This window comes from Lepidochelys kempii, chromosome 6 (genome assembly GCF_965140285.1).
Source record: "Lepidochelys kempii isolate rLepKem1 chromosome 6, rLepKem1.hap1, whole genome shotgun sequence".
Taxonomy (NCBI): domain Eukaryota; kingdom Metazoa; phylum Chordata; order Testudines; family Cheloniidae; genus Lepidochelys; species Lepidochelys kempii.
This window is the reverse complement of record NC_136385.1, coordinates 128,098,739-128,116,823: the sequence shown is the minus strand read 5'-3', so window position 1 is coordinate 128,116,823 and position 18,085 is coordinate 128,098,739. Positions and strand designations below refer to the sequence as shown.

The 18,085-nt window shown below is 47.4% G+C and overlaps 1 protein-coding gene across 2 annotated transcripts in view; it reads left to right on the top strand.

Annotated features, from left to right (window-relative positions):
* ATL1 (atlastin GTPase 1) overlaps nt 1–18,085 on the top strand; it is a 45,983-nt gene that overhangs the window by 19,399 nt on the left and 8,499 nt on the right. For both annotated transcript variants that reach the window (XM_073350193.1, XM_073350192.1), the window contains exons 4-11: nt 183–287; nt 2,079–2,129; nt 4,410–4,466; nt 9,068–9,160; nt 10,681–10,819; nt 13,575–13,702; nt 14,589–14,645; nt 15,569–15,640. In XM_073350193.1, coding sequence (XP_073206294.1) covers nt 183–287; nt 2,079–2,129; nt 4,410–4,466; nt 9,068–9,160; nt 10,681–10,819; nt 13,575–13,702; nt 14,589–14,645; nt 15,569–15,640 — 702 coding nt within the window. The remainder of the gene's footprint in view (nt 1–182; nt 288–2,078; nt 2,130–4,409; nt 4,467–9,067; nt 9,161–10,680; nt 10,820–13,574; nt 13,703–14,588; nt 14,646–15,568; nt 15,641–18,085) is intronic.

Below are 18,085 nucleotides of genomic sequence, written 5' to 3'. Positions count from 1 at the left end.
TGTTTCCCTCTCCATTCCAGGGCGCTTCATTTCTTCCAAGCCCGAGGCGCGTGTCGTGAGACAGCCAACAAGATGGCATAGTCATGGTTTGGTTTTCTCCACTGCAGTTTGGCGCTGGAGAGCGATTTGATTGAAAAGCTCCGTTGCGTGTAGAGCCTAATTCCGACCTCTCTGCTCTGCAGGTCGTGGTGCTGCTGATGGACACACAGGGGACGTTTGACAGCCAGTCGACGCTGCGCGATTCAGCCACCGTGTTTGCCCTTAGCACGATGATCAGCTCAATCCAGGTAATACAGAGGTGAACCTGTGCATCATTCGCTGAAGGACGGTGGGTGGGGATTTTTAAAACTGCCGGCATTGGCTTAACCCTACTGCTAGTCACTGACTTCTCGGGGAGCAGAGTTAGCCAATGCTGAGAGCCACTGACAGCCCCGCTGATGGGGCAGTTGAGGGCACATGAGTGGAGGAGGATGTGAGGAAAATCTAGATCGTGTCTCTCTGCTGGAACTATTCTGTACTGCAGTTACAGGAACCCTCTAGGTACTGAGAACAACCGTCTCCTGTATTGGATAGCCAGGGGGGTGCACAAGGGGGGACAAGGGACAAGCAGGGGCATGGGCCCCCCAATAATCATTGGGGGCACAGAACTCCTCCGGACCCGGGGCTGTGGTGGGAACTGACAGCTCCTCCCACCCCAGGATTACAGCGGTAGGAATGATGGGGGGGGAGAGCGAGCTCCTCCAGCACTAGGCCTTGGCGGGGGCACAGAATGTGCCCCTCCAAAAGGGGGTCAAATTTAAATTCCTGCGAACGTCCCTGTGTATAGCCCTGCTCATCCTGGGTGCACCTTGACAGAGGGCCACACCCACACCCAGTGCACCTTGCAAACTATGGGCCAGAATTCAAGTAGCCTCCTCGCCATTTTGACCCTGAAGACAGGGCTGCCGGTGGCACCAGGAAGGAGCGCGTTTCCCCATGGATGGGCTGATTGAGACGTGCTCCAGTCCCTGCTGGACCTGGCTGAAGTCTGCCAGGTGCCTGGGGCCCTCATCTCCGACTGGGAGGTAGAGGAACTCATTGCACCACAGGGCCAGGCCCGTTGGCAGGAACAACAGCAGATGGCCACGTAATCTCCCCCATTAACGTGGAGGGGCTGAGGAGGAATGGTTTGGGGAAGTGGCCATAGGTCGGCACCCAGGAGACACGTATCATATTGGGACACGTCTCTGCCTAGGCTGCCAGAGTCTCCCTGTTCTAGCACCCAGCCAGCCTGCCCGGGGGTCCTGCAGGAGACCAGTCAGAGGCGGGAGGACAGTGCTAGCCCAAATGGCACCAAGCTCAACCCCCCAAGTCAGGGGTGCCAGAACAGGGCGGGAGGGCAGAGGGCCATGGCCCCATCATTTTTTATCAGCCGTAATTGTGAGCGGGGGGGGGGGGGGGGAGGAGAGAAGAGCAGCGGGGGGGGCGGAGTTTTGGGGAGATGGTGCAGGGGCAGGGCCTTGGGAGGAATGGGTGGCTTGGGGGGGGGGGGGGGCTTGGGGAGAAGGGGTGGGGGCTCGGGGGCAGGACCTAGGTGGAAGAGTGGCATAGGGGGGCTGGGCCATGGTTCAGGCACCAGTGCCCCCCCCACACTTTTAGGTAGCTTTGGCCACTCCTGCCCCAAGTAATAGGAAAAAAGACCGGCCAAAGTGCCTGGCCCACACCTCCTGGGGCCCCAGCTTATGGCAGTCTACTGGTGCATTGTCCAGAGCAGAGCTATCCCACAGGTGTGGATGTGTGTGGGTGTGGCCCTCTGTCAAACAGTAGGCCAGCAGCTGTTCTCCTGTGTGTTGGCTCTAGGAGCACCTGCTGGACGGGTCGCTTGCTGGGACAGGGACAGTGTTGTGCTATGTCTGTACAGAGCCTTGCACAACGGGGCCCCACCCTGACGGGCCTCGGCTCTCGGCACTCCAGTAATACAAATAAATAATGTAATATTGGTTTTGAGTCAGAATGTCGCTTATTGAGAGGCCATTGTGAATGCTGTACAGGAAGGGCAGGACATTTTAAGTCCTCTAAACATTTCCTTTTAAATACAGGTGTACAACTTATCACAGAATGTTCAAGAAGATGATCTCCAGCACTTACAGGTAACCTCCTGGCGCCCTTCGTGGGGCAGGGGGGTGAAAGAGGGGCATTAATCTATCATGCTTTCATTGGTGGTGCTTGTCCTAAAACTCCTCATTTTGGCCTGCTTGCCTTCTGCACTGGAAACGTGCATTTAAATTCAGAGTAACAAAGGGCTCCCATCTGGTATAGAGGTTATTGTTCTGCAGTGAATAATGGGCAGTTAGGAACAGTCACGAAGGGGGTGGAACCTGTTTCCTCTAAGCTATTTAAGCCCATCTTCTTTGGACCTGGTCCATCTAGCATAGAAGTCAGTGGCAGAACTCCCATTGTCTCAATGGGAACAGGAGCAGGTCCTGGCTGAGCCGGCAGATGGCGGGGTCAGCAAGGAGACCTAACTTTCTGAGACAGCCTCTTTTGTATCTTTTCGGATGGGGTATGTGGAGGGCAAACCGGGGCGCAGGCTCAAGGCTGGAGAGAAAAGCCAGAAGATAAAACAAGGTAACAAAAGACCAGAGGGAGCTGTTTGTATCCAGCCCTGTGGTCGTGATGTGCTTCTGCATTGGCAAAGTGGCACATTTCCCACCCTCTAGCTCTGTGGGTACCTGTTCCTCCAGCCTTTTGCTGCGGAACTGAGGAGGGCCTTGGGCTTTGGATTTCTCTGTAAAAATCAATTCCAAGGAAGCGGAGGCCACTTTCCTCAGCTCAGTCTTCTTCTGACATGGAACGGAGATACATCTAGCTGGCTTTCAATAAACAGGGCACAAAGCTATCTGGGGCACTTGAGCGTACCCGCCCCCAGACCTTGCTAAAAATGTGCTCTGTACTGGATTGTTCTGCTCATCCTGCAGCTACTTACTGGCAACTTCTAGCAACCAGCTGTGTTAGTTATAAATCCCTTGGTCTGAGGGGATTAAGGGCGTCTGTTGTTTAGATATCCATTGTTTAACAGTTAGCTATCGGCCTTAGGGTTTTATACTGCCACCCTTCACCATTGTACCTGAGAGCAGTTAGCACCGGTCAGATCAATGTGCTGAGAGGGAGACAAAGATTTATCCAGGAAAGTCTCATAGGAACAGATTGTAGTGCCCTTACTCCTCTGAGTAGTCCTAGAGCAGATGATGGGGCTACACCCGGGAGTGGGAGCTCACCACCTCCACAGTCTTGCCCATAATGAGTGGAAAGTTGACTGCAGTCATACTGCTTACGTAGCACTGGGTGGCAGATTCTCCTTCTGGTCATTGAAAGAGCCCAAAGAGGAGGATGGATACTGGTGTTGTAACTTCAGAAACTGGGATCCCTAATTGTGGCACAGATGCTGCTGGGCTGATTAAACTTTGGGCATATGACCCTGGTTGTCGAGGGGCGTGTAATTAGTGGAATGGTTTGGTAATGGCTGCCCCAGCCATCCTCTGATGAAGTCTTTAGGTAGTTTGGTGTGCTTGGATTTTCTTATTGAAAAACTAAGCAGTGGGTGGAGAGAAAGAAAAGCAAAATTCAGCTTGGAACATCTCGGGTTTCTCACAGGATGGTTTCTGCATTGTTTTGGCCAGCCTAGTTTACAGGGTAAATATCTGCTGAGGATAGTTTTTAAAAAAATACACGCACCTCTCCCAAAAAACCTGCTCGTTTTGAAATAAAATTGGGGTGGGGGGGTTTTAGCATGTGGATCCATTTTTAGGGACTTGTGACGTAGTAGATTTTGCCTCTGTTGAGAAGAAATAGCCCCAAGGTTGGAGAACCTGCAGATCTAGCTGATATGCCCCCCCTCCCATCCCCAAATCCAAAACCTGTGCGAGATGTTAGGGGCTAACTGCAGTCTTTAATCAATGGAAGTTTGGAGCCCAGGCTGCAGGTTTCAGTCCTCTCAGGGCAAATGCCTGTTTCTTAATCCCATTTCCATCAGTGTTCAAATGGTCAAAGGCTCCAGGCTTGTGATGATTTGGTGTAGCATGGGAAGCCTTGGGGGATGCCAGTGCACAAACCAGCAGAAGACTCAATCCATTTATACATTAACCCCCCCCCCCCGCCCCACTTATTTGGCAACCAAGAATTCTGTTTGGAGATGGTCTATGTCAAGACGGAGCACAGCTGATATTAATAGCAGCTTAATATACCTCTAAACTGCGAGCTGAACATGCACAACCAAGCAGACCTTAGCTAGAGCACTGTAAACAGCACTGTTAGCACCAAACCTAGAAACCAAATTAGTGATGCCAACCCTTGCATGGAGCAAGACCAGCTGTACTGCATGGTAGACTTTGAAACTAAAAGTTCCCTCCTTGTTTTGCTCCTTGGTTTAGCTCTTTACGGAATACGGCAGGCTGGCCATGGAGGAAACCTTCCTGAAACCATTCCAGGTGAGTAACATGGCCTTCGTGGTTAAGGTTATTCTCTAGCAGAGATTAGCTTTGATAGGAACCTTTTGGCCTCACCAGCAGGTGTCACTGCTGTTTGCGATATGGGGAGAGAGGAAACCTGAATAAATCAAGGCACAGTGAGACCTTGCTGAGCAGAGGCACAAAGCCTTGTTCTCCTTGTTCCCCTGCTCTCTAGCAAAGTCCAAGATCTCGCTGTTTTCCCCATTAAAGTCTCCCCAACCTGCAGACCCCTGGACACTGTCATCATTCTGGACACAGCAGGCTGGGAGGGACCCAGGCAGAGCCTATCGGCCCGTGAGGCTTTGCTCTAATGACAAAAGGTGCGATGGGTGGAATTCAGCCCCGTTCACCACTGAAGTCCCCACAGAGCCCTGTTTTAAGGATGTAAGCGGTGCAGAGGCCTGGGGATGAATTTCCCAGTGGCTGAGCACACTTCCCCTGCGGTACTCCAGCCCAGGGAGTGAGCAAGCAGGAACAGCAGTCAGAGGCAGCACAGAGTACCGTCCCTCGGCTGACAGTGTGATTCAAGACTTTGAGATCAGGCTGATGTACTGATGGATCATCAGCTGGAACGTCATTGACAGCACTGCATAGCACATGGGCAGGATCAGAACACTGACTAGCTATAGAATATAACCCACTTCCGCGTTGTCCCTTGGTTCCAGTGGAATTTCTGCTGCCCTGCAGAACAAGGGGCATTACATTTAATAATCATTCTTCCTGATGACCGAGGGGGTAGATCTATGGAAACGATCAATTTAAAGGAGATTCTGTTCACAGGTGAGAAACCGTTTTATTTGTACTTCCATTTCCCACTCAAAATAACGCAGGCACTTCAGATGGAGAACGTCGGAGGATGTGTCTCTAGCCTCTTTAGCTGGCAAGTGATGCCAGAGGAGTGAATGGCACTGTGAGAGGGTTACATACTTTCACAGGCCCACTCCAACTGGAAGCAAACATGAATGAATAAATAAAAAGCAGATGATGCGGGGATGGAGAAGCTGATCCATCAGGCAGCTGCTGTAGATGCTAATAATGAGGCGGTTGCTTAGCAGTTCCTTAAATCTGCAGCCCACCCAGTCTCTTTGTCTTTGAGCAAAGTCAGTCATATTGCTGTATGCCTTTGGTTCCTGCCCTGGGTGAGCACAGGAACCTGCTTGTGTGGCTGGAAAGCGGTGCAGGAGGTGGGAGCAGAATTTTGCAGCAGTAGAGGTGGGGTGAAGCACTTACATGGGCTGGGGCATAGGACAGAGGGCGGGATCTAGGAGCCCATCAGAAGGTACCACTGTGTTGACATAATATGCTCAGGCTTCTGTAAGGCATTGACTTAGTCCCACGAGCCGTTCTCATTGAAAAAAATTAGCGCGATACAAAATAAGCGTAGTGCCGATTAACTGGATTAAAACTGGTTTTCTGATAGATCACAAAAAGTAATTGTAAATAGGGAATATCATCCTATGGGGGTGTTTCTAGTGGGATCAGCAGGGATTGGCCCAGTGCTGTTCAATATCTTCATCAATGATCTGGAAGAAAACGGAAATTCACTACTGGTAAAATCTGCAGACAACACACAAACTGGTGAGGAGAGATAACTAAGGATGGGGTTAGGGCAGCTATACAGCTCGACCTGGATTGCTTGGTAAGATAGGCTCATTTGAACAACGTACATTTTAATGCAGCCAAATACCCGGTCGTGCATCTAGGAACAAATAAGGTAGATAACCCAGGATGGGATACAGCATCCTGGAATGTAGTGACACTGAAAAGGATTTAAGGGTAATGGTAGATAATGAACTGAACACAAACTCCCCATGTGATGCTTTATGTAAGAAGAAGAACGCAGTCCTGGAATGTGTAAGCAGGGGAACATGAAGCAGGAGTAAGGAGCTGGTGTTACGTCTGAATACGGCATTAGTGGGGCCATTCCTGGAGACTGTGTCTGGTAAGTTCCAGTGTCCACACTTCAAAAAGGATGTTGAAATATTGGGAAGGGTTCAGAAAAGAGCAACAAAAATGATTGAAAGACTGAAAAACCTGCCTTACAGTGAGAGACTTCACAAGCTGCATCAATGTAGTTCCTTCAAGAGACAATTAAGAGGGGAGTTGATCATGGTTTACAAGTACCTACACGGGAACAGATTTCTGATCGCAAATGGCTCTTCAATCTAGCATTAAAAAACATAATTAGATCTAATGGTTGGAAGCTGATGCTAGTCAAATTCCGATTAAAAATAAGGCGCACAGTTTATTTATTTTTAATACTGAGGGTAAATTAATCAGTGGAACAACTTAACCTAGGGATGTGCGAGATTCCCCATCACTTTGAGATTGTCTGTCTTTCTGAAGGCACTGGGCGAGGTTCTGTGGCCTGGGGTGCACAGATGGTCAGACTGGGTTACAGTCATCCCTTCTGGCCTTACAATGTAGGAATCTATGCGGGAAGTTGTGGGAATTAGCGTACGTAAGGAAATACAGGCAAGAATGAAGTGGTAGCTGAGAAAACCCTGGAGGCCCTGCCTGCACGGAGATGCCTGGCTGACTCGCTGCCTCTGGGAAAGGCGTCACTCTTGGTAAACAGCTTGGGCTGGCCTGAGGTGCAACCAAGGAAGAGGAAGCTGGGGCTCCTAAGGCCACCATGCCGCAAACATAAAATGACTTCTGAGTCGGAGGACAGAGTGTGTGTAACCGGTTCGTGCAAACGGGTCTTGTTACAGAGGTGTGCCACTGGACCATCTGAACATGTCTACGCTGAAGTGAAGGTGACTGTAGCATGGGTAGGCAGATCCATGCTAGCATCAATTTAGCGCCGTTAACAATAGTAATGAGGATGTGGTGGCACAGGGTAGCAACTGGAGTTCAAGCCCACTGGGGACCCTCAGTACATACTCTGGTTGCTAGCGTCTGCTGCCATGGCTACACTGCTGTTACCTATGCTAGTTAGATTAAAGCTAGCGGGGGTACGCCTACCCGTGCTACAGTCATACTTTCCCTTGCTGTGTCCACGTAACCTTGGAGAAGGGTGCAGTATGAAATAGACAGATACGTACATGTTCCACAGATTGTAATGTTCATAGCAGTTGTCAATTTTATGTCTCACTTTCCCTCTAAAGACAGTGCTTTGTGGAGAGAGAATAAGGGGGGTAGAGGTCTCTCTCTCTCTGTGTAATTTTTTTTCTGCATTTCCAACAATCATATTTCCAGTTATTGACCTGTTTATTCATCTGTGCAAAAGCAACCCTGGCATTTGTGCAGGGCCATTTTTTGGCTTCCGCATGCAACTGCCTGCCTCTCCAAACCCTAGCCACATAGTCTGTCACTTAGGTACGTGCTGTGTAAATCAGACGTTGAATGCAGAACATGCCTTGAAAATTATTTTTTTGAAACAATTGTAACTTGACCTCATTGGCATTTATTTATTTCTTGAACAGAAACTTTGGCTGCCTCAATAAAGATTACAAACCTGTGATTTCATATTTATCCTCTCATGCTACATATGTTTCTCATTACGAGGCAGCTTGGAAAGATGCCCAGTCGAGGCTGAAAAAAAAATAATTCAAAGCTGTAAATGTCCCGTAGGATAAAACTAACTGTGGCTGAAGTTAGGGATCTTGTTCCCCTTGTGCTCGTTAGCAAACTTCCTTTTAATTTTGCAGACTATGTGCCTGCCTACTGGTCTATCCAAACGCTTACATTCTAGGTAGAACAGGAAGTGCCCGAATCATTGGCAGTGCTCTTCAGTGTAGAGCCTCAAATGGCCATTAGATATATAGTATTGTATGCAAATTTGGGGCAGGGTTTTTCATCTGTGGAACAGCTAATTACGGAGTGGGAGCCTCCCCTGTGTGGAGTCCCGGCACAATGGTCTGTGCACCACGTTGGTTTCCCTTCAGTCCCAAGAGCACCCATTGCACAAGGCAATGTTTCACCCAAAATAATCACAAATTCAGGACCCGAAGAAGTTGCCACTGGAGCTGAGTGAGTAATTCACAGTGAATAACTATAAAATAAATGTAGCCTCCTTTTGTTCATCTCACAGTTCCCTTAAATTTATCTCTTGTTTTCCAATTCGATGAAGCAGTAACTTTTAAAATTATGCATGTATTTGTTATATGGTATTTGATATTTCTGTGGCAAGATGATATTCATTATCCAGGCAGTGTTGCTCAGTTGTGATTGGTGATACAAGTTCCATGGTATTTTCTTCTGTTCCTTGACTGAATGAGCATGTGAGCACTTCTGCTATGAATATTTTGCATGTGACTTAGAAATTCAATTCTCTCCAGTCTTTTTTGCCAGTGAAACTTGAAGGCTTGACTATTTGTGGGACGTGAGCATAAAGTGGGTGTGAACATGGCTAAGTTTTTTTTATCTGTGAAGATAATCTGTAAAATTATTTTTGTATTATCCACCCCACTCCAGTTGTCATTTTTCTTGTGGAAGATGAGGCAAAAGGAAAACAACATAGGGCCTGATCCAAAGTCCAGTGTAGTCAAAGAGTGTCTGGACTCAGTGGATCAAGCCCATACTGGAGAGCATAGTTCTAATGAGCCCTCTATTTGTTTCCTACTTGTGTTTTTTAGTCTCTCATATTCCTTGTTCGTGACTGGAGTTTCCCATATGAATTTTCCTATGGATCTGACGGTGGTTCAAAATTTTTGGAAAAACGTCTTAAGGTTTGTCCGACATTTCTGGATGCTGTTTGGCATGAACTTGGCATGAATTAGTTCTGAGCTGACCTGGCCAGATGAGATGGGTTTGATGGAAAGGGGTTCAAGAATGCATTAGAAAGCCCTTCATCTCCTAACCCAGGGAAGCTGCTGCTCTCCACACACCACTGTACGAATAGTACCTAGGCTGGTCTGGAGACCCTGATTCTGCACAGTGCAGGTGCGCAGAGTTGTGCATGTAAGCTCCAGGAGGATGTGATGAGCAGGAGACAGAGTGCAGAGCAATTGGACTAATGAGAGCTCAGCTGAGTGGCTACTACCTTACTCCTGCTTGGAAGTGGGAAAATAGTATGCAGAGACACCCCATGTGCATGTTGAGACTTGCACTCCAGAGCATCTCTCCTCAGATACATCTATTTTCTGCCCACACCCCTTTTTGGCCAGTGATCTTGAAAGTAAAGGATTGGGCTTGCCTTTTACTACCGTATCTTATAGAGGACCAAGAATAACCCACCAGAGCCTTTGCTCACACTTGCATAGAAACATAACCAGCTCTGCTCCCTCATGCACACCTTGCTGGATGACAGCTTTGGGGATGACTTAGCAATGCATGGTGTACATTTAAAGCTGAAAGACAAGTACTGCAATAGGAGAGGTAGGAGGGAGTGGTTCATGTGGAAAAGTGATGGGTGAGCTCACTACCTCTCCAGTGCTGGGAATGCCACAGGTGGGAAAAGCAGAATGAAAACAAAATCCCTCCATGGCTCTTAGGAGCAATAATTAAAATACATAGAGAAGTATACAGAGTTAGCCTGTTCCACCATGGAGATTTCTGGGCAACATACATTTCAGGTGGGAAATAAAGGATAACTACATGATCAAGAAGAATTTAGCATTAATAGTTGTATAATAAAATGTATGGGAGAGGGCACTATTGGAAGTAGTCAGGAAATATACGGATGGTTTGATAGTGGAAATAAGTGAAAAGGCCTAATTAAAGGGGGCTCAAGAAAACCCTGCTATAAAATCCTGAGATGGTTTTGTGTTCTAATCAGACTCATGCATGCACATTTTTCAGAGTAATAACACACTCCAGGGCATGTGGTCAGAGTGAGACATAAATGTTACTTGGTTGCTGGAAGAGCTCTGTCTTTGGCCTCATAAAGCATGCATAGACCTCCCTCTGAATACACTTTCCTTAAACAGGTTTCAGAGTAGCAGCCGTGTTAGTCTGTATTAGCAAAAAGAAAAGGAGTACTTGTGGCACCTTAGAGACTAACCAATTTATTTGAGCATAAGCTTTCATGAGCATATTTGAGCATAAGCTTTCATCCGATGAAGTGAGCTGTAGCTCACGAAAGCTTATGCTCAAATAAATTGGTTAGTCTCTAAGGTGCCACAAGTCCTCCTTTTCCTTTTTCCTTAAACAATCAGTCCTCTTGCAGTATGTACTCCACACTTTAATGTTACATATCTGATGTCCACATAAAATGTAAACGTGCTAACATCAAGCCAATCTCTCGTAGGTCTCAGGAAATCAACATGAAGAATTGCAGAATGTCAGAAAACACATCCATTCCTGTTTCACGAACATCTCCTGCTTTTTGTTACCTCATCCTGGCTTGAAAGTAGCCACCAACCCAAATTTTGATGGAAAACTAAAAGGTTTGATGGAAAACTAAAGCTATAGCTTGATATTGAATCTGATCATTTACCTTTGCAATTGAATAATTGCTTTATTTATACACATTGTCAGATACCCTATTCTCTCCCGAAGCCCTTTCAAATATTTTTGGTAAAACACCTGTGGAAAGTAGTGCTGAACATAGATAGCCCCTTCTAAGTCCAACCAGCATTTCATGCCTGTACATTTCAGTGATTTTACCCTCACAAAGGGATGTATTAGGAGCTGCTAACACATAATAATAAAAAGATAAAGTTCTAGGCAGATGGCTGAGAACAAAGTGACACCAGCGGCTGAGGTTTGCCTTTTTAGATGCATCATTTTGCACCTATAATTAATTGATATTTTTGCTGGTAATTCAGTTCAAGCACAAAATTGTGGAAGCAGCTCACTGTGGAGCAAGACTGTGCTTGGGGGGAAACTGGGTCGTTAAAACTGAGAGACTTTGGTGTAAAAAGCTTTCCAAAGCAATATTTAGTCTTCTTGAGTCAACTGATTAATGGTTTCCCTGGAGGGAAATCTTAGTAGCTCAGGGGCTGCATTTCTTTTCCAATGGATTTGTGGGCTATGGATTTTTAAGTTAACTTTATTTGTGGTTGCAAAGATAGTCAGTCTCAAATGTTAATTATCCTCTATAGATTTCATTCTTTAGTTCCAAGCGGAACTTTAGGAGCCAGCTAGAACTCGATGACTGTTTTTGAAAGAACTGGTATACGGAGCCTCATCATTCCAATTCCCTTTTCCCTCAAAGCTGCCCACTCAGAACTAATCAGATGAAAATACATCACTGTTGTTACCCTTTGAATGCCCAGGGAGTCCCTTTCACTTGCACTGTCTAGTTTCCTGCCGTTTCACAGAAAATATGTTGCAGATATTGTAAGTTAAAATGACTTGGTCCTGCCGTTATGGGTGATCTTGTCTGAATTGGTCAAGATGGCGACCGAGCCCATTAAATTCCAGCGACGACGCTGGCAGCTCTGGGGAAGATACCCTTGGTACTAGCAGGAGGCAATGAATCTAGATAGTCTCTTGTGTTTGGAAAGTGCTGTGATAGAACCTATCCCTGGAGGAGCAGGAAGGAAGACTGCTTTACACTGAGTGATCTAGACACTGTGCAGTAAAAATACCACCACCACCTCCAAATATATGTCCCCGTGGCTAAGAAATCAAGGAAATGTATTGTGTATTCCAGGCCTGATGGGTACCCATATTAGATGCCATCTCCTTAGCCACTAGCCTTTTGGATTTGTTGGTCTAGTACAGCCCTTCCATAGCAGTGTTTCTGAGCTGCAATAGCATCAGTTTAGTTAGTCAATGGTATGGTGGAGCTACACGGTCTAGGCGTTCTCAGTTTCTGTATTTTGAGTGGCAAAGACAATACTTTAGAAAGGTCAGCAATAAAAATCAGCAGTGAAGTGCCTGCAGGATTCATAATAAAAGATTATCCAAAGGGTAAATTAACAGCCACTGAACCATTTAAGCAAAGAGAAGCCTTACTGGAGATGTCTTCCATGAAAACCTCGCTGCTTCACAACGCAGCAAAGAAACTTCCAGCCGTAGCGAGGAGGACAAACTGGAGCCAACCAGCAGCAGGTGATGCCAGGACCCTGGATTTCCTAATGCGACACTCGAATGCACATACAGGAGCTCTCAATCTGCAGGTTCTAAGAGTCTCATGGTCCCAATAGTTTGTAGATATTGTCTATGAATATTTCAGCGTGCAATACCCAGACAGGACTACGATGTCAGTGTAAGAAATCTCATCGGGGGAGTGCAGTAAAAAGCAGGGAAGAACAATTCTTATTCTTTTAAACCTGTAGGCCAAATGTTTTCAGGTCCTAATGTGATGTTTTTTTCAAAACAGGAGTGCCAAAGGAGAGAGAAAAGAGCACAGTATTTCCATGGTCACGTTGCTTTTGCACACAGGCACTGGTTGAACAAAGCATGTAACTTGCCATGGGGCTGGGGCATGGGTGGCCCGGCTTAGGGGTTAGCATCAGGTGCAAGCTGAGGAGTCAGGGGCCAGTTATCAGGAATCAGGCTGGGTTGAATCCTAGCAGATCAGAATGGAGAGACAGACTGGAGGGTATCAACCAGGGGGTACTTACCTGAGTCAGGCTCAGTCAGAAACAGGTAAGTACCAGACTAGCAGTCCATGGCTGTGTGAAGCCCAGTTGACTACAAACAACTTCCTGTTTCCGCCTCTGGCTTAAATAGGGGCTGTGGCCCAATCAGGCGCCTTGGAACTCTCCCAATCAGAGCATAGAGACGGGGCTTATGCCCCAGTTGGGCTTCATGGAACACAGTCCCAGCTGCTGTCTGTGAGCTGCCAGGCAGAGGATTGGTGTGTGATGACTCACCCGGACCCACTTGTTCAAGACCTGCAGGACCTGACTCCATGCAACAAGGCGCTGATGGCCACAGTTACCAGTTCTGGAGGCATCGGTTACCTGCTTGATCATGCAAAAGCAGCTTTGTGCATGCAGATGGCTGTGGGTGCAAAAATGGTGGGTGCCATTTAGGAGACTGCTTTGAAAATGTATCATAACGGTGTGTATTATGCTTCAGTCAGGTAGCACTAATGCGATATTATCACGTCTGAGTACAGCCATCATTCAATCAGAATGCCTCTCAGTCACAGGATGGCTGGCGTTAGCTGGTAACGTCACACGTGTGCGTATTGAAGCACAAGTCTGAGCTGAGCTGCTCTGGACCTGACACGGGGTTTGCTTACAGAAATAGATGACGAGTTCATCAAGAACCTGAAGGTGTTGATTCCTTGGCTTCTTAGCCCCGAGAGCCTAGATATTAAGGAGATCAACGGAAATAACATCACCTGTCGAGGCCTTGTGGAATACTTTAAGGTATGGGCTCCTAAGCCATGCGAGATCACGGTTATTCAGACGGGAAGTGTTTGCGTTTTTTCCAGATTTAAGTGAGAAGTAAAGGAAGGTTTGGGATACACAGACTGGGGAAAGTGCTTCTCTTTCTAGCGAAGGTATTTCTACGGCCCCCATAGCCATAGGGTCTGAGTAGCCCCACCGCTCTCTGGTGCGGTTATCCCCATTGTACAGCTGGGGATGCTGTGGCACACAGAGACTAAGTCACTTGCCCAGGGTAGCACAGGACGTCAATGGCGAAGTCTAAGTCGATGCTTAGGGTGACCGTATGTCCTGTTCTGGCCAGAACAGTCCCCTTTCTAAGCTCTGTCCCGGCTGACGTGACTTTTTTGACAAAAATGGGCATTTGTCCCATTTGCTCTTCCCAGCTGATTAATTAGCATGAGCAAATGCCCAGTTTACAAAAAAAAAAGTCAGGTGGGCCCCCTAGGGGGCATGGAGGAATCTGGGGGGGGGGGACAGCGACAAGAGGTGCCAGGCAGCAGGGCTCTGGGGGTCAGCCCCAGCCCCAGGCAGCGTGGAGCTCAGGGGTCAGTCCCAACCCCAGCCACGGGAGGCACTGAGCTTGGGCGCTCAACCTCAGCCGCAGATGGCACGGAGCTTGGGGGGGTGTGTGTCAGCTTGCGGGGGGGGGTCAGCCCCATCCCTGGGCGGCAGGAGGGTGGGGTGGCTCCGGCGAGCTCTGCAGGTGGGGGAATGGCCGTTTTTACTTCAGGTCACCCTGTCAATGCTGGGAGCTGGACATCTAAGTCCCTTTTAAAAATCTCCTTAATGGTGCATGTGTACGATGTGTGTGTGTTTTGAATGAACATACCGTTAAATGTGACGCTATGTTTGTATTGTTTCCTAGGCATATATAAAGATTTATCAAGGAGAAGAACTGCCACATCCCAAATCAATGCTGCAGGTATTTGTGCCTTTTGCTGTTGGCTGGTATGAGCTTGTCTACGGGAATTCACGTTGATTTTCCGTTAGGCAGTCATTTGCGATGTTAGGCTCATGGAGGGCTTTGAGTTTGTTCTGTGCTGCTCGAACATGCTAAGCAAAGCAATACCTTGTTGGAAATCTTTTGCAGTTACTTGGGGTAAAATTTTCAAAAGCACCACAGTGACTTAGGACCCTGATTCCCATTTTCAGAAGTGAGTTAGGCTCCCTGAGGTGTTTTTCACAAGGCAGAGGGAATAGCGGTTTACACATGCCCGGTCATTTCCACTGTTTTCTTAACATTTCCCTGCAGCGTGAGGGGTTTTTACTGCCTCTGGCTTTGGATTCCTGCAGGAACTGGCTTCCTGTTTACTACTAACTACAATTCAAGGTGCATCTATAAATCCCACTAGAAGTTTGGTTCTGCCTTCTTGAGACACCACCCCTTTGTCCCAGTGCACCAATGGCAACTGAGATCAGCTGAGCTGCTTTTGCTGGCGGATTTTAATAGGCTGGCGTCTGGAAGCAGGGCTCTATTGGTAGAGGGCTATTGCCTCTGGAATTTGCTCTCTGAGCTGGCCTGTTGTCCATAAGGGTTTGGTGTAAGGCGCATCTATTCACTCAGGCTTTTGCAGGAACAGGCAGAAGTGACCATAGCAGTGAGCGCAGGAATGAAGGAAGGGCTGGGGTCGAGTTGTTACGAGGGGGAGGGTCGGGTCGAGCTGTTTATTATTTTTCATTTTTGTACATAAGCACTTCATATACCACGGTGTGTATGGGGGGAGTGCACATGCACCCACCCATGCAGGGAGATGGAGATGTTACTAATACAGCCTGCTTCTCTCCCGCCTGCCGCACCATCCGCTTGGTCTGAAACTTGCATCGTGTTTTGTGCCCCGCTTGCAGGCCACAGCTGAGGCTAACAATTTAGCAGCAGTTGCCACTGCCAAGGACAACTACAATAAGAGAATGGAAGAGGTAAGGTAACAGCTCAGATTGTCGTGGACATCAGATGTTTCCTCCAAAGTGATAAGGTTGCACATGGTCTTCTTTACAAAGCAGATTACGAAGCAGCCTCTGTCCCTGGCTGTGATTTATTCATCCAAACTTCTCAATAAACTTGGCAGGGATTTTAGTTTTAAGTATCTCAGCCAGCTAAAATTCTCAATGAAAGGTCCCAATCAGACATTCAGGGCTTGCTTCTTCTACTCCTGGGTGCAAAAAGGAGCTGTTTCAGCAAGTTATGTGAGACAGCATCTGTCCCAGTAAAAGTGAGGATGGATTTGAGATTCCTTACCCTGCTCCCCCTAAACCCACACAAAACCAAAATAATCTTGAGCAGCTTTAAGTGAATTAAAAATAACTCCCTTACACTAGTGAATAATGAGTCACTAAGTCACTTGCTCTGGGGTAGAGATAAGATGCTCTGTGAAATGGAGGAAGGGCAGGTTGAGATTGCAGCAAAGTAACAGGCTGTCAGAGTAAGGTGTTAAATACTCATATTTATATGGCCAAAAATAAAACTCTAAATAAATATCTGTATACCAGTGCAAGGGGTTTAAGAGCAAAAATAGGTGCTCTAGAATGGGCTGGCAGTGGAAGAGGATCTGAGTCAAGCATCAACTGTTGGAATGTTTTCTTGAGTCTGCAGAGAGCCTGAACCAAATGTTCCGAAAGGGGTAAGTTGCCTCACCATTCATCTCAACGAGATGGGCTTTCTGAAGGAGACAAAGGAATATATTGTTGGAAAAATCTGTCTAACCTGTTATCCCTAGTGCTGGATTATGGCAGGCCGGGCACACGATGACAACAGAGGCCTGCGTGTGTTGGAGCCCACCCCACCAAAACCATGAAGAAGGGATGGCAGCAGCAAGAACCCTTCCCATTCCCCCACCCACTGAGCCGTTGGCGGGGGCCACCTCAGAACAGTGGGTTTCAGAGTTAACCCACTGAGACGAGTGGAGCAGTTCATACCTCTCAGAGCCATTGTTTCAGGCTGTCTGCAGACTCCAGCAGTCTTCACTGTATCGGTTACACTCAGGGCTCGTTTCAAGATTTTCTGTGTAATCATGAGGGCTAGGAGCGTATATTTCTGAAACTAGGACAGTTTAGAATATAATTTCATCACGTGAATTTAGGAGCTCGGGCCCCAGTGCCAATAATGCCTGTGCCTTAATCCGGTCCTTGTTAATCTCTTAATCCTCACCCAGCCCCTACACCTCCCCGGGTGCCAAGAACCCAACCTGCTCCCAGGCAGCTGCCAAAGCCTCCAGCTTCCCGACCAACTTCTAGGGTGCAGTTACGCATTTTTCAGTACAAAAAAATTTGCAGCACGTTGAAAATGTGGACGTTAATGAGACTCCCCCCCCCCCACCCCATGGGCGGCTGCACTGGGTGTGCTGTTCAATTCCTTGTTTAAATCACTAAAGGCTCCACGTTCTGACTTTGAGAGAAGCTCCTGCAGAATTTCTAGTGGCTCACTGGAGTGCCACAGAATCTAGGACCCTTGCTGCTCAGTTTAGGTCCAGTTTGCTCCATAGCCACAGGACCTGGCCACTCGGTTCACAGTTGCTGACCAAATTAAATCAGGGAGCTTGCCAAATCTCCTATTCTCTGCTATCCAGCTTCTCTGCCTGCTCGGTCAGCAGTCTGACTTAATTTGCATCTTTTGAAAGCTTCTTGAAAGGTTAGCTGAAAAGCTTTTACCTGCCAAGCTTTTAATGCCAAGATGCTGGTTCACTGGGTTCAGTGTCCCATGCAACAGCTGATCACACTGATAACACCAAGAGCGACGCAAGAATCTAGATTTCGTGAATTGCTGTAGGTGTGAATGACGTCACACAGCAATCCTGGCTGGGGAAACAGCAGCTGGACTGGCCAGGTAAGCGGAGGCGGTGCTAGTTTCCAAAGATTTTGGTGCCAAATCTTGCAAACTCTTACTAAGGGGTGTAGTGATCACTGCCAAGGAATATTTCCACTGAAGCCTGCCCTAGATCTGTTTATTTATCAACAAAGGGTAGGAGTAAATGGTCAGTTTTCAGCATGGAGAGAGGTAACTAGTGGTGTCCCCCAGTGGTCTGTACTGGGACCAGTCCTATTCAACATATTCATAAATGATCTGGAAAAAGGGGGTAAACAGTGAGGTGGCAAAATTTTCAGATGGTACAAAACTACTCAAGTGAAGCCCAAAGACTTTGCAGACTGCAAAGAGCTACAAAGGGATCTCACAAAACGGCATGACTGGGCAACAAAATGGCAGATGAAATTCAGTGTTGCTAAATGCAAAGTAATGCACATTGGAAAACATAATCCCAACTATGCATATACAATGATGGGGTCTAAATTAGCTGTTACCACTCAAGAAAGATCTTGGAGTCATTGTGGATAGTTCTCTGAAATCATCCACTCAATGTGCAGCGGCCG